General features: G+C 34.9%; 1 protein-coding gene across 1 annotated transcript in view; it reads right to left on the reverse strand.

Moving 5' to 3' along the window:
* Positions 1–4,648: 4,648 nt before the first annotated feature.
* Positions 4,649–16,286, reverse strand: part of MTNR1A (melatonin receptor 1A) — a 52,328-nt gene continuing 40,690 nt past the window's right edge. The window contains exon 2 of the mRNA XM_069013928.1: positions 4,649–5,517. Coding sequence (XP_068870029.1) covers positions 4,649–5,517 — 869 coding nt within the window. The remainder of the gene's footprint in view (positions 5,518–16,286) is intronic.

A 16,286-nucleotide genomic window follows, 5' to 3' on the forward strand; every position in this document is an offset into this window, starting at 1 on the left:
ACTTTTATGAATAACATGGTTCCCAAATGTGCATACTTTGGTCAGTTTGGTAGTTTGGATGGTTTGAGTGATGAGTATTTTATTCAATTGGGAAAATATTTTCTATGACCATTATTAATAGATGTATTTCTTTGCTGAATTTACTTTTGTTTCTATTAAAAATTGTAAAGGCTATTGACTTATAGTGTGAGTCTTTTCCACCCTATTCACATTGCAATCTCTCAGACACATATTTGAGGTAGGAATAATATTTTTAATAAGTAAATTCATAAAACCACATAATGGCATTCTTATTACAGGCAAAAATTTGAGATACAGTACATGGGCTATAAACCAGGCCACTACTTGAATATTTTTTCTGCTAAGAAAGTTGGCTTTAGCATGTGTGATTTCCCAAGCCTCAGTGACAAAATGACAGACATTTTCAGTTCTTAATTATTCATAAACCATATTAATGATACTTAGAAAGTGCAGTTATTAGAAAATAATTAAAGAATAACCATCTATATTACTACAGTTTGCAAACAAGTTATTAAAATAGAAGGTATTTTTGAAATTATATTTTAAATTGGATGACTACATATATTTATGTACTTGTGTGTTACATTTTAAGGATCTTTTTTTATTATTTATTTTCAGTGTCATGTAATGAAAATAAAAGTTCCTTCAGTGTATCATAATTAATCAGATCTAATGTGATAACATTTCAAAAGTGATCAAGAAGAAGAAAAAGATATGATGATCATAGAAGGATGCACTATACACTGATACAGATTGTTCATGATAGTCTGTTTATTATGGATGATTTATATGTCTGCCTTCTAAAACAAATTAGAAGAAAAAGAAGTAAAATCATTGCTACATATTATATCTGTTGAAATAACATATGCTTGTTTCATATCTATGCACTTGCACTAGCCCAGTGGTAGAAGAAAATGTGCAAAGAGAAAATGTGCAAAGCTACTCCAAATGAAACTACATTGTTGCATACAGTTACAGTTTAAATACAATAATTACCCTGTTTAATATTAATATATTCGTTAAGATTCTCTTTGCTGGTAAATATGTAATAATACCAAGCTTCTTTGTAAGCGTGAGGTTTGCAGTTTAGATGACCACCAATAAAACTATCTATCTGTAAGTGTTCAAGGTGTATTGGTAAGATCATATTTAGATTCTCAACATAGTCAAGACTGTGATACAGGAAAGAAATTCTTGTAGGATAAGGTAGAGGTCCATAAGGCTGTAAGTCTTCAGTGTGTTGCATACAGGGAGGGGGACCAAGGTGTTTCACTGCTCCTTCACAGAGGTCCTTTGGCTTCACTGGGGCTCAGAGCAGAAATGGATAGGAAGTAGGAAAGGGATGGGCCTCTGCAGATGCGGCAGACTCCCAACACTTGCATTTTAGGAATAAATCTATCCAGGCCTGATGACTGCTATAGGACAAGTACACTAGCTACACCACCCAGATAGAACTCTTATAATGCAGTTGTGCTATGCTAACCTTTCAAACAGGGGAAAATTTAATGACTTGGAATAAAAGAAAACATGCCATGGCTCATCCACTTTCACAGAAGCAACTAATTTCAGATGTTTCAAACTCCATCTCCTTAGAATGGATAGAAATCGTTATTATTTTCACCAATCATCTTTATGTTAACCATAAAGAGTCAGATCTTGTGAGGTGCTGACTTACATTGTCATTCTTATTGTCAGTGAGCAGCTGACAAGGCTGCTGATTGTCTTGCATGAATCACTTTGACTCTTTTGAAGCAATAGACTTGAATTAAAAGTAACCATTACTGCAGAGTTAAGAATCATTATTCTTCCACTTTTGCAATGAGTGGTTTTGCAATCCTTACCTAAAACAGAATTCAGAATGGCAGTAAATGCAAAAGTAATCTCCAGAGGGCAGCAGATATTGCCCAGATTTTTCATCCATAGTAATTTAAACAAAATTATCAACTCTCCCCCCAAAGAAGAACAAGAGATACATTTCTTAAAATTATTGCTATATTTAGTAGCTCATAGCATCACCAACATGCACATTTCTGTGATTTAGATTTAATACAAATATTTCAAAATACAGATCTGAAAAATGCTCTCCATTTTTATTACAGGGCTATTCAATAAAATATATACCTTTGGTATAATATGTTCTGTTGTATATAGCAAACCATTTTCATTGTCATCAAAAATATATTTTCGCACTTGCGAATTACAGGGGACTTTAATTCCTCAGATAACCCATATATTGGATACAGTATCTTGAACCGGCTCATAAATGTGTAGATGTGATACAGATGTACATTTTCTGTTAGAAATGGAAAGTGAAAGATCTTTGAGAATTCTAAACTTACTAATGGTTAAGCTACTTTAACTGTCTTTATGCTACTTTCATAGATATATAATAAGACATTATTTTCATTGAAAATATGCTTAAAATAAGGCAATTTTTGTGAGAATTTAAATCATATTTTTTCTTGCATGAAAAATTCATTTACTTGTAAGGTGGTCATGCCTCCCTTGCTATTCTAAAATCACTACACACAAAGCAATAAAATTACAGAGCTAAGCATCCTCCAAGGATGAAATCACAGTGAAGAAAGCTGTGATATACTTTATGCTGTAAATCATGTTGTATCATATCATATGATGATACCACAATAGAAGAGAGCTGGTTATTTACACAGTGGTTCTGACTGGAAAATGTAAACAAAGATGAGTCAAGCACCTCAGCAATGCATTGACTTGCTAGTTCATATCCAAGGTTTTACAATGTTGTTCATTTAGTTCCGTTGTTATCTTGACATGAGGCACCTGTTTTTAAGGTAAGAAACTGGTCAGATGATGAAGTGTCAGTGAGGCTTTCAAGTAAATATGAATCCATTCCCTTTTAGTTCATTAGTAAACCAAGAGTACAATAATCTATGAGCCAAGAAATATGAAATGCTGTTAGATTTATATGCACTGTAAGGAGTTCTATGACAGAATGACTGTTGTTTTCTAAGACATATAAGCTCAAGAAAATCTCCAGTACAGTAAATAATATTTTTAAATAACTGCTTAAGTAAAATTCACATTTTAACATAGACTAACAAAAGTTTGACAGTTATTCAGAAGCTCCTAGTCCCACTGACATTGTTGCAATTGGCTTGGAAAAGCCCAAGTGTATTTGAACATCACTGTAGGTATAAACAATTGAGCATTAAAAGGTATGACAGTTCTTTGCAGAACTAAATGCTCTTTCCTTTTAAGGTCAATTTGAAGGTGACTCCTGTTGTTGTGAATTGCTTTTCTCCACCAGAGGACTTCATTAGATAGATTCATTGTTGCAGGAGACAACCTGTCTAGCTATTCTTCCTCACTTCACAGTGTACTTCCCCTCACTGAAGAGGTCCCTGCTGTCTGTGGAAAGTCCTGAGAATCACGTGTTCCTCTTTGTACCACTGTTACAAGTAGTATCTTCTCTTTATTTAAAGGGGTCCAATTGTTCTAGGTTATTACACTGTGTTCATAGTTGTGGTAAACCCTAATTATTAATTTGAAAAATCTTTCTGTGGCAGACTAAAAAATAACCACTAGTCTCAGGTTATTCTCAGGAGATCCGTTTCAGAAAGATGTTAAGTACTCATCCTGTATATATGTCTCATTTCCCAGGGTTTCATGGCCTTAAGATTCCACTAACCAGCCAAAACTGTCATACTCAACTACTACTCCTATTAAATGCATTAGTCTTCTCACAGAGATTTAGAATTCTGTCTTGTAAACAAGTGATATATAACAGTTCTTCCTCACTTATGTTTCTAGAAGGTGTTTCCCCAGAACCTCCTTTGGGACACTTCCTGATTTCAGGACTTACCATCTCTTCAGAAATAATGGTCATTTAAATTTCTCTTCCCAAGCCTCCTACACCTCTTTTTCATGCTAAAATGGCTTGAGCTGATGAATCATGGTTCCTTTCCTTCCTTGCTGTTTATCCTCCTGCCCTTGGAGCTTTGAAGATAATCATTCAGGCATGTTTCTTCTCCTAAAAGCTATTTTAAAATTGAGAAGTCAATTGAGAATGTCATTCCTAGGAGGGCTGGTGAGGTTTAATATCCAAAAAAAATATATTCGTGTCCATGTTAGTAGCAAAGAAATATAGATAGAAGTACTTATCAAAAATCCTAATGAACTTTCAATTACCTTGATTTTTCACTTCACATCTCCTAATATATTACATAAAGGTCTGATTTCATCTTTTAAAAGAAGTTTTCAGAGGTTTTAGAATCAGGACCGTAACCTGGCCAGAAAAAGCATGTGGAAAGTGGCAGGAATAAAACAATTTGTTTTACTGCACCAGGCAATATGGATACTTCTGATTCAATCTCTTTCTAGGTATTTATCTCCACCTAAAAAAAAAATAAACTAGTCATTTATAACTTTTTATTCCCTCAAGGATATCATTATGTCATTATACAAGGGATATACCATTGTATAATAGGATCTGTATGTCAAGGCTCTGTAACAAGGTCCCAAATACCATGCAAGGAATTTGATCAAAGTGCTTTCAGTGTAGAAGATATATTTCACTATGATATTTAACAGGAGATCTAATAAAACGGACACTTTATTTGGATGCTGTTGAGTGGTAAGAGTCCCATTTTCAGACAGAGTCCACCTTCACTTGATTGTTGTTTGTAATCAATGGAGAAGGTTTACTTCTCATTCTGTCTCCTGCATCATTAGAACTATCCTGGAAAAAAACTTTTGCTGTACAAAAAGTGACAATAATTCTCTTGTATTCTCTTCTGAAGTTCTGGTTCAGGAGTCCATATACTATAGCATTAAGGCAGCTGTTGAAATATGCCATGTAATAACTAGATACAAACAACCACTCTGGAATCCTAGGGATTACAGTTTTTGGGTTGACAGCCACAGCAAGGCCTATAAAGTTCAAAGGAGCCCAGCAGACTGCAAACAGTACAAATACCACAAACATGGTTACAAAGTTTCTGAAGTCATGTGGTTTCAGCCTAGGGTTGTTATCTGGTTTAACCCTTCGCCTTACCTGAATAACGAGGATCCATATTCGCAAGTAACAGAAAGTAACTATGGCTATGGGAAGCAGGAAGTGGAAAAACACAACTGCTATAGTATATGCTGAGCTCACAGACTGTGCAAATGTACATGAGTAAATCCTGGGGTCATACTGTAGCGATCCCACAAACAGGTTGGGCACGATAGCAACAAATGTTAGGACCCATATAAGAACAATATAGCACAATGAATTCTTGTCGCTGTACAGCTTGTCGTATTTGAGACTGTGGCAGATATAGCAGTACCGATTGATAGCGATGCCTGTAATATTGAAGATTGATCCAATGACACTTAGGCCCATCAAGAAGCCACTAATCTGGCAGTGTAGGTATCCCAGTTTCCATCCGTTGTGAAACACAGATGTGAGGACCAGTGGATAAGGGTAGATAGCTACTATCAAGTCTGCAACTGCCAGGCTTACAACAAACACATTTCCTGCAAAATAAATATAAAAAGGCAAGTATTAGTTTTTCTTTTGCTCTTTTCTGTCATTTCTGCTCTCAATATATTAATGAGCAGCCTCAGTGGAACAATTTAAATGTAATTAGTTTCTACTTTCTAGCTCAAAATTCATTGTCATATATCAGAAATAAGACACTCATTTTTAGTTTAAAAAAGTAGCTTAACTTAAAGATGCGCCTTTTGAAAATAAACTGTCTTTAAGCTTAATTACCATGACCTATTATTTTTATCATGTCATTTATTTGGATTCTTTCAATCACGCAGACTTAGAATTCATATAAAATTAAAATATTCAGAACTGTAAGGCTTGCTTTGGTTTTCAATAGTCTGTCTTGAAAAATCAGCAGAAATAATATTACTAATAAATTTCCAAATTCACATTTATCTTCTTTAAGTTCCTTTCATTACATTAGCCGTTAACTTTTCCAGTCCTGAAATTAAAATCTCTTTTCTCCCATTTATATTTCAAGCTCCCATGACTTTAATATGACTTTTACTTTACTCTCCTTGAATCTGCTAGCAAGTACTTCTAAAAGTCTAGTTGAACAGAGACTTAGTTGTCTTTCCTGAAGACAGGCTCTTCAGTAAAAGAAAAGATGCTGGGCAAGCAATTACCTAGACAGTTCCCAGACAGTACTGATGCCCCATTTTTCTCTGCCTCCAAACTGGAAAATTAAGCAATGAAACATTCTGCTGCTTCCTTTTTTAACAAAGGGAGATGATATTCTTAAGAGACAATGGAATCCATCATGTTTATAATTCATTTTTTGAGAAGAAATTATATTTTGTTTTTTGGTTGCTTAAATGATAACCTTAAATGAGGCATCTGAATGCCTCCCAACCCTTCTAATTTCTAAGAAGCTCGCAAGAAACATTGATGTCACTTTTATTCATGTCTTTAAAATAACTGTTACATGTCAAGCTCTAGTTATGCATTTCCATAAGTACAGAAAGCTGTAAATGTTATCTTCACACATGTCTGTATGTGTATAAATGTGTAGATACATAGGCATTTGTGTGTTTGAGGTTCTACTTTGGAATTCTGAGATTATTCATGGAAGGTGAAATGCAAGCTTCTATTGCAACCTGTAATAAAATATATTATTATCTTTAGATGGTGTACAATTTCATTATTAATCGAAGGCACACTTGGTGAATTGTTTTATGCATTTATTTTGAGCATACAAAGTACAAACACATAATAACAGGTTAATAGGAAAGGCAAAAGTATCTGTGGACCAACAGGGTATTTTAGCTGCTAAAATTTTCAAAATTATTTTTTAATATATTATTTCAAATATCTTGAAATGTATAGTCTCTTACCAATCTTAGGCTTTAAATGTCCAGTTAGAAATGTTCAATCTGCAAATACTGACAGAGGAAAACGTAGAAATTAGCTTTCTCCGAATGCTACCTACACTGATGTGTTTAAATTTTGATACATGCACAAAGTACCACATTTGGTGTTTATACTAATGGCAGCTGGAACAAATGGCCTTAATTAAAAGACTGCTGCACTAGTTATCATAGGTTTTGTATATGGATTTATAAATAACTTTCTTGTGATAGTGTCTGTAGTGGTTTCGTCTTCGACTGGGGATTCACTGCCAGACTGAAATATGCTTATCCTGAAGCCTTTGGCAGAACTCCAGATCATTTCAGCACAAACATCAGAACTCCTTTAAGCAGAAGATGACACAGAAAAAAAGCACTGCTTTCAGATTCTATCCTTGACGTAGTGGCAGCTGCTACAAGAACAAGAGACTATGGAACTTAGAGCTCTTTGTTTATGTGATGAATCAAGAAGAGGAAAGTAAATGAAAAGGTGCTGTTGGCAGGTTTTTTCCCCTGTCCAGAATATTGCAGGATTGATGAAATGGTAACATACAAACTCCAGACACTTATTAAAATGTAATACTTGAAAGAATTCTATTTATATTGGCTTATTAACTTTCTGCTTAGCTGGAGACTGCCCATCCTAAACTTCTTTGCTATCAACTAAAACTTCTGCTGCCTCTCATCATTATTATTGCTAATATTGTCATTATTTACCCACTTTAGCCAAATAATAAGGAAAAAAATTAAAAGGGTTTTTTCTCTTTTAAAAGGTGTTGTATTGAAAGGTGACAGATGGCATACATTTATCTGAATCCTTTTAGCTTTGGAAAAAAATGAGTCTAGGAAGAGTAGGCACTCTGTCTCTGAATCAATCAAATTTCAGGCTTCCATAAACTCATGCACCATGGTTGTTCCAGCTTTTTTCAACTGGCTGCTGTAGAGTGACAAACTGAAAGTCTTGGAAACACAAGCTGTTTCTAGTAGCCTGTCTTAAAAAAAAAAAGAAGAAAGCATGAGTTTGGAAATCAAGTCCCAAGCTGCCAGCTCATGGTTAGCATGTCAGCTGAATGAATAAAGTGTTGGGGCTGGAAGCTGCTTGGAAACCAGATACCTGTTTGCAGAAAGGACTTTTAATTTGCCTTTCAGGAAGGGTCATCTTAAAACTTGAGTTCAAATACATTTTGCTTATAAGCACGGAAATTTTCTTGCTAAGACAGAATAGAAAATTCAAGTAAAAAAATTTTTGGCATTAGTATGTTTGTTGTATATTTTGATGTTTGTTGTTTCAGAGCCTGAAGCTGGATCTGAAATGAAGTTGAGGTTTCATATGTTATATCATAAACAATTTTAAAAAATGATCCTAGCTTTAGGTACCACAATCACTGGCAAATATTGCTAATTTAAGAAATTCCTATATTTTAATGGCATATTGTGAAATTAAACACTTATGTTTGTAGAATACTTGGTATTTTAGAGGTGAGTACCATAAAAATGTATATAGGAAAGGGTTAATTTATATCTTCAAAGTTTGGTTTGAACAGAATGCTATAAATGAAGCCTGAAGCTCTATACCAAACCTTTAAAAAGGCCACAAAATAAAAATCATGAATAATCTTCCTTGAAGAAAAAGCATTCATCCTCCTTAGAGAGTAAGATCAAGTTACTGTGAAAAAATGTGATTTTTGTACCTAAAGAATACATTATTATGCATTAACACCAGCTGGCTGAACTGAGAAGGCAGAGGTTGAATTTCTTGACTTTGACATAAGCCAAATAAGCTTTAATAAATTTAAGCAAATGTTGTGCAATGGATGTATGTGGGAAGAAAGATAATCTACTGGTAACCAACTTGAGCAGGTTATGTTTTTAGATGCTGTCTAAAGCAATGTTCCACTAAATATTTTCACCACCTGTACTGGAAAAGAAGCCTTTCTGCTCAGCAAAGACATAACAACATCAAATCTACCTGCTGAATATAAAGCTGCATTAAAGCAACAGAAAATGAAAAAGTGTTTTCCCAGACAATTTGACTTTTCCAAGAGCACAATACAACATTAACTGAGTGTAAAAATTGTGACCCTGACAGATAATTAAAATAAATGCTTATGAGATTGCCAAGATATCAAAATGAATATAAGAGCCTCAATAAGAACTACATGATGTAGTTGTATCAGTAGCAACCTGTATTTGCAGAGCATATACAAATTACTGTGTGGGTTGTTATTCCCTAGATTTAGTGCTAAGTATGTCTTGAATGATAATTAGAAAATTTCCAGAAATTTCTAGCAACTTAAATATGTGCAGAATATTAATGGAAAAAGATTAAAGTTACATAGACTAGATGGTGCTGAATGCCTGCATAGACTTAGAATGGAGGGCTGAACACTTTGCCAGCAGGTCAAAAATGACTAATTCTTCTAGAAATTTTTGGAGAACTGAGGGAAATGTGGTCTACAGCATTCTTTCCTTGAGTGTTAAGACTGTGAAGTACTTTTACTCTCCTGAAATGTTTAGTCTGGGTAAAATAACCTACTGTAAAAGAGGGAAGCACCTTATGTATGGAACAAAAAAACAGTGTTTTAAAGCATTAGGGGGGTTCCAGCTTGAATATTTGGTACTCAGAAAGTCTGAGTGAATTTTAGAGATCTCATATTGCTGGCAGGATCAGTAAGGCTACTTTTTCTCCTCCTTTTTTTCCCAAGATACTCTATACCTTTTAATACTGGCTGCCAAGTCACTATTTTGTTTACCTATTTCAAAGCTTTTCCTGCATAAATAGTGCTTTGGCTTCTTACAACAAATGCTTTCCACAAGCCATCGTGTTTTCATCACATAGCTACATTTTGAAACACATACCATCACATTTCCATTAGTGCTTCAGACTGGAACAATTTTAGGTAAGGGAGGTTTAGTCTTTATGCTAAATGGAGTTGCTTTATCTTTTATAGATAAGACTAAACAGTATGTGCAGCAGTCATTGAAGTCACATACAAGGATTTTGTTTCAGTGGCCATTGACTCAGACCTCTAATGTCAACTTCCTGAGTATATCTTTAAGGGAAGAGGATTTTGTAATTGGTCCAACGTTGCTAATTTTTACAAGACCAAACCTAGTTTCTAATGATCAGATGCATGTCATTCTTATCTACTGCCTTTTCACTACTTGTAAGATACTGCCAGATATGTTAACAGTCGTTTCCAATTGTCTCATAGCTTAATTAACAGGATGCTTTCCTATAAATTTTGATCATGTTTTGCAGACATCAAGCTGTATTTAAATATCATACTGCCAAGTTTGTTATGTACACAGATTTTATACATCTAATGGAACAAAAAATTTTATTTACTCTTTTAAGCACTGGTTTCTGATCATTCTAATTTTTCTACTGATTTTCCTCAAGGATAGCTTACAGATTTTTTTGGCATCATGAAATCTTTCTGATTAATCTAGCCCTTGCTAAGGATGTTAATTTGAGAGTTTATGCTCCTAGCTGAAAACAAGAGTATGATAGGTGCTCACCAGTGAATGCCTTCAGCATCAGAAACTTTAAATGTGATACCTCATAACTGGGAACAGCATCAGAGAGATTAACTTCTTCCTTAGAAAGGCATTTTGTCAGGCCTCTGCTTATTTAATGATGTTTCTGTGCATAGAATGGTGTCCCAATGACAAATACTAAAGCTAGATTTGTTTCATATTCCATGAACATTTTTGCTCTGAATGTTGTTCCATTAGCACCAATATTTCACTTGTAAAACATCATAAACAACTACAAAATCAAGGAGTGAAAGCTGTTTTTGTGAGTACCTAATACAAATTTAATAAAATTTTCTTGTACGTGTATCCAGAGACAGATCTTAGCTCTACTCAGTGTTTCTTCTACATGGGAGAGTAACAATGTTTCAAGAAAAAGATAATTTCATAATTTTTCTAGCATTAAATTAATATTGGAAAGTTGCTATACCTAGCAGTGCAGTTTGGGTTTCCCCAGAGGTCATGAACAACCAAAATTGCTAAATTAAAATAGTTGTAAGTGGGGACAATGACCATGGCTTCTTAGGCAAAATCCCGAAGTCAAGTAAGGTTACCTAGCATGCAGGCAGTCCCAGCTTCACTGAAGAAAGATTTGAAATGTCTAAGAAACTAACAGTCCTTGCAGCTCATCATCAAAATGGCCCAAAACAGCTGAGCAAAAATGTAGGAATAAATATTACATAAGCTCTAGTTACTCCTGGGAGCTTCATTCACTTTACAGATCATAATATCAACTCCCCTAGATCTGAAAAGTCTATTTTTAAACTAAAGGCACTATTTATAAACCTGTCCTGACTCAAGAAGTCCACGTGCACATTAAATTTGAATAGCATGATGGGACTCTGGGTTTTGGTTCTCATTAGCAAGTTAACCCTGATGCTGCAGGTGGTGATGCAGGGAAATGTGAATGGTTTAAAGCCCATAGTCAACCTTTTAGCTTTAAGCATATGTAAGAAAACCTTTCTCTTTCCTTTTAAGCTGAGAAAAGACCTTGTATTACTTGTCATTTTCATAAAACCTCTTTCAAATGTACACTTCTGTCACATCATAAAAGGGACTTTCAGACCTTCTATCATCTAGTTGGGACACTAATGAAACCAACAGGGCAATTAAAGACATTGCCACTGCCTATAGAATTAATGATGATAGGCAGGTAGCTTGTTAGCACTGAGGGAGTATTAAATATTTGAAGTTTAAAATCATTTACAATCTTACTAAAATAGAAATACTTAGTGTCAGGTAAGTTCAGATACCAAAATGACCAAAGTAACCTCAACACTTAACTCCAGTTAATAGAAATTCAGGGTCTTGAGTCTTACAGGTCTGGACAGCTGAAGAACTACATAACAGTATATTAGAGAGATATTGAAGAATAGATTTGTTAAAGAGCTATCAGAATAATCCATATTGTAATGTTTTGTTTCCCTGTGCTGAAAGTTGAAGAAAAATTTACATAATCAGCACAGCATAAATGAAAGATTACTGATGCATTCAGAAAAGAAAATGCTATACTGTATTTAGATTAATCATCACACAGAATCTCCCAGTGAAGCTGCAGCAACAAATAAATTTGAAATGCCTATGCCATCTTCTGGCCAAGAAAATCAGATGCATGAAAGAGTAATTGGCAGAAAATGGCAGTGACAAATTATGTAGTATTCAGAACAAAGGAATGGTTGGGTATCAGGTCCAAGTTTACTGTTGCCAAAGAGTATGAAGATAAGATTGAGTAGTTTTCAGTTATCCCAAACAACATACCATTTTCTGTGGTTTTATCACCTATCAACTTTTTCTGCAGTCCTGTGTGAGTGAGAAAGCTACTGCTCTCCTTCTTACAGTCTAAAAATATTTGTTGGTGCTATTTTTGGTTATTCAGTCATGAGAGGAAAGTGGAGTTTACTGTCAAACACAGAAGGGAATTGAATCCATATGCTGGATAAGTGCTACAGACTTGGGGATGTTCCTTGCCTCTGGCAGTTTTGTATGACATGCCAGGGCTGCTTTGAAAATATCTCTTATATTGGACCTCTCACACAAGAGGCATACTTAGTTTGCACTATGCAGCAGATTTAGGAGGTGCATGGGATATTGAGTATCTCAGTACTGAAAAGACTGAAGTATGTCTGGGTATGTCACGAAGGGTAGCACTATCTACTGGATGAATTTACCTGACATGAAATATAAAGCACCCGAGGAAAGCAGCACTAAGGAAAAGGCCTAGACAACCTTTGTTGTCAACCTTTGCTCATTTAGGCACCTAAGAGGACTAGACAGGAGTTGACATTGACTGAAGATCTTTTGTGAAACTGAAATTAAAAAAATCCAAAGGTGGTCAGGGTTTGGGTCTTTTTTAACAACTTTTAAGAAATGCCATTTTAAAAAGTACTTTAAATAGCTGTCGCGGGTTGCTGTCAGAGCTACAGTGCACCTCAGGATACTCTCATCTTTTTGTTACATTATGCAGTGGCATGAAATATTTTGCTTTGAGATTTTACATAGTATGTTCATGTCCAAGATATTTTGCTTTAGAAGCAGCAGCAAATTGAACAAGACTTCTGTTCTTTTACAGAAATGTCTAAAATTTTATTGCAGCTAATACATATTTACCTTGGTAACAAGATTGTATTAAACGGGCAGTGTCATGGGGCTTTATAGTTTTAAAATATAGAAATAAAAGATAAAAGTGACTCTTGTTGCCCAGCCAAGAGTGAACTAAGACATAACATAAAATATCAAGAAGGCTTGTACAGACATTGAAGTGAATCAACAAATCCTGCTGTCTTGCAGGTGAAAGTTAGAGAGCAAGGCAGGCAGACGGTGGATGTCTTAAGTTCTGTGACCCTGGTTTTGGCTCTGGTATCTGCCTGGCCTGTTCTTTCTACAGTTCACTGGGTGGGTGTGTTTTCAAGGTCAGAACATCTATCCCCTTTGAATATCAGCTTCTTCGATCATGATGACAATATTTCAGGGATCAAATAGATTTGCCTGAATAACTTATCCACTTTTACAGAAGGGAATTATATTACCACTTCTGACTTGATCTTTTCTATCTCTAATTTCTATGATTCATTTGGGAGGAAAAAAATCCCGTGGACAGCCTGTTCTCCAACAAGGTATTGCCTAGATGATACAGAACACTGAGGTTCAGCAAGCTGTATGAAACCGATTAGAATAACAATACTGCTGATGTCAGAGGATCACGCTACTGAACTGCATCACAGTAAAAGCAGTGTAAGAATTCTTTCTCCCCTTCAACTGTATTTGCACTATAGACTGGAAATATATGGAAAGGCAAAACCTATACTGTTTACAGTAATATCAGAGCTCAGATAAATAAAACTAGTAATACAGTTTGAAAGTTGGAAAAGGCAGAGATGGATGCTTATGAGATATAATTATGTTTTGTGTCTGTACAAAATCTCACAGATCTGTCAGGACTGATGCTAGAAAATGTGAAGATGCAGTCAATTCCCTTACAAATTCTAATGTGTATTTTGAGAAAACAAGTAGGAGAAAACAGGAGAGTGAAATTGCAACCACATAACTGGCAGGAGAGCCTGACAGGAAAGGCTTCTATACTGGATAAAACATTGCAAACACAAAATCACTTTCCTGAATCTCTTTGAAAGTTACACTTTTATGTAACAGGATTTTGTGGCTGAATTTGTCCAGAATTATTCATGGGATGAAAAAGAAGTTAAAAAACTCTCAAGAGGACAAAAGATTTCATTTTCTTTCTGTTATGACTAATAACTGTGTAGCTGGTCATTCAGCCAATCCCATAGTTAACTGGAGTTCTCAGTAGACAGCAAAGCTAGTTAAATGAGTTCATAAAATAGTCTTCCCAGTTCTTTCGCTTAAAATCAGCTGTGGTAAGACATCTGCCAAGAAAGTGGAAAATAGCATTATAGAAAAAATCAATTATATGTAGTTACACTCGTGTGTTTACTCTCCCCTCCTCTATCCATTCTCTATTTCTCTATTCTTCCTTTTTTCCCTTTTCATATTTATTCCATCACCATGTTTTTTCTCTGCTCACTGACTTACAACCCAAAATATTTTGTTTCTGACAGAAGCCTTTTTCCTCCATGTTTTCCCCTCTTTTCCCTTCTTCTTTGTTGCCCCAAGTTCCTTGGAAAAGGTGAGAAGACACAGATGATTATCATATTCATTCCCACCTTATCAGTTTGATGATTTTTAGAGTGTATTCCACTGTGCCACTATCACAGACCCAGATGACTTCAATTCATCCTCCCTTTCTTTCAGTTCTTCATTTTCTCTATTGTGCTACAGCAAAAGTCAAGTTGAATGGTCCCCCATCAGGGTGGAGCAAATGAAATGGTATCAAGTATCATGGGGAATTCACCAGAATAAATGCTATTTCAATTGCAATATTAGTGGGGTTTGTTTATGAAAGTAACTGATGGTATCAAGAATTCTTACTCTTCTACACGATCAGAAATGCATTACCACTGGAAACTGAAGGATGGGCAAATAAGTGGAACTTCCATATGCATGGCAGCAAGGTGAAGGATCTTAATACCCATCTCCTCTACTGTTTGTCTTTTTATGATGGACAATCGAATCAAGGAAACAGGGTATGGGAAAAAACTCTAGATTCAAATAGACTGAAGACCCCAAGATGTGTAGTTCCTTCCTTCTGTAAAAAGATTTTAAAACCTTGTGACATTTGGTCCAGCTATTGGACCAAAATAAACTCTTCCAGCCCAATGCTAGACACCTACATTTTCCTCCTTTTTCTATTGTTTGTATATGTCCACAGCCTGCCAGGAGAATCCTTTACTTAACACATTCTTTTGTTATTTGATGGGTACCCTCACCAACTGCAGGGTTCTGCACCATCCACAATGGTGTAAAAATAAGGTAAGAAATACAACTTAAATATAAACTGGTCACACTGAGTGTCAGGCAAATTCAAAATATGACAAAACAACAGTTTAGGTTTCAGACAACTTTCTTAGAGCAGATATTCTGGATTGTTGCAGGAAGCAAATAAAATGATAGCCCTGGCAATTCAAATCGGTCAAAAGCTTAGAGGAGTATATTTTTGCCCCTTGTATTATTCAAAATAAAATAGATTTAGATATAGGATAGATTTATAAGAAATTAAGGAAGATTATTCATTATTGCCCTGATACATTAATCATAATTTTTTAGCTCCTGTACAGTATAATTGACTCAGAAAAAATGTTTGTTTGCTTATATGTGTACTTTAAAATATGTTGCTCATTAAACCTACAGTAGAAACTTTGTATTAGAGGAGAAAGAATGAAACACTACCTTAAGTAAAATTTATATCAAAAAAGTTGCAGGAAACATACACTTTATCTGCCTAAACTCCCTTGTTTTTGTTTTTTGTTTTTTTTTTTTTTTACCTAAAGATCTAACTTCTAGTCCTCTAATACAACTAAAATAGATGTGAAAAAATAAAATTCTCAGTATTCTAATGTTATCTTCATTGCTAGTAGCAACAGTCTATAAAGAATTTAAGATAAAGTTTAACACTTATGACATTTGAATGAACATGAAAATATTTTCATTTATTCTAAGGCTCCCTGGGATTCTTATCTTTGTACAATTTAGTTTCTTCATTACAAAAGCAACTGTCAGAACAGACTAAACAGCAGGGACAAGCTGACTATAGACTTTACAGAACTTTAACAAATAGTCTTAAGTAATTTCTCCTGTAATTCTTCAAACAAATAAAGATGTGAACGTTTTTTCAGTATTTCTTCTAGACAGCCTAAGTTAGACACTGTGACTTCACTGCAGGCAAAAAGACGAAGCTATCCTAAATTCATGCCAATGCCTTTACAGTATACAATGATGCAAGAAGTACTGATGCTCAT

Source organism: Aphelocoma coerulescens, chromosome 4, assembly GCF_041296385.1.
Source record: "Aphelocoma coerulescens isolate FSJ_1873_10779 chromosome 4, UR_Acoe_1.0, whole genome shotgun sequence".
In the NCBI taxonomy this organism is placed as follows: Eukaryota; Metazoa; Chordata; class Aves; order Passeriformes; family Corvidae; genus Aphelocoma; species Aphelocoma coerulescens.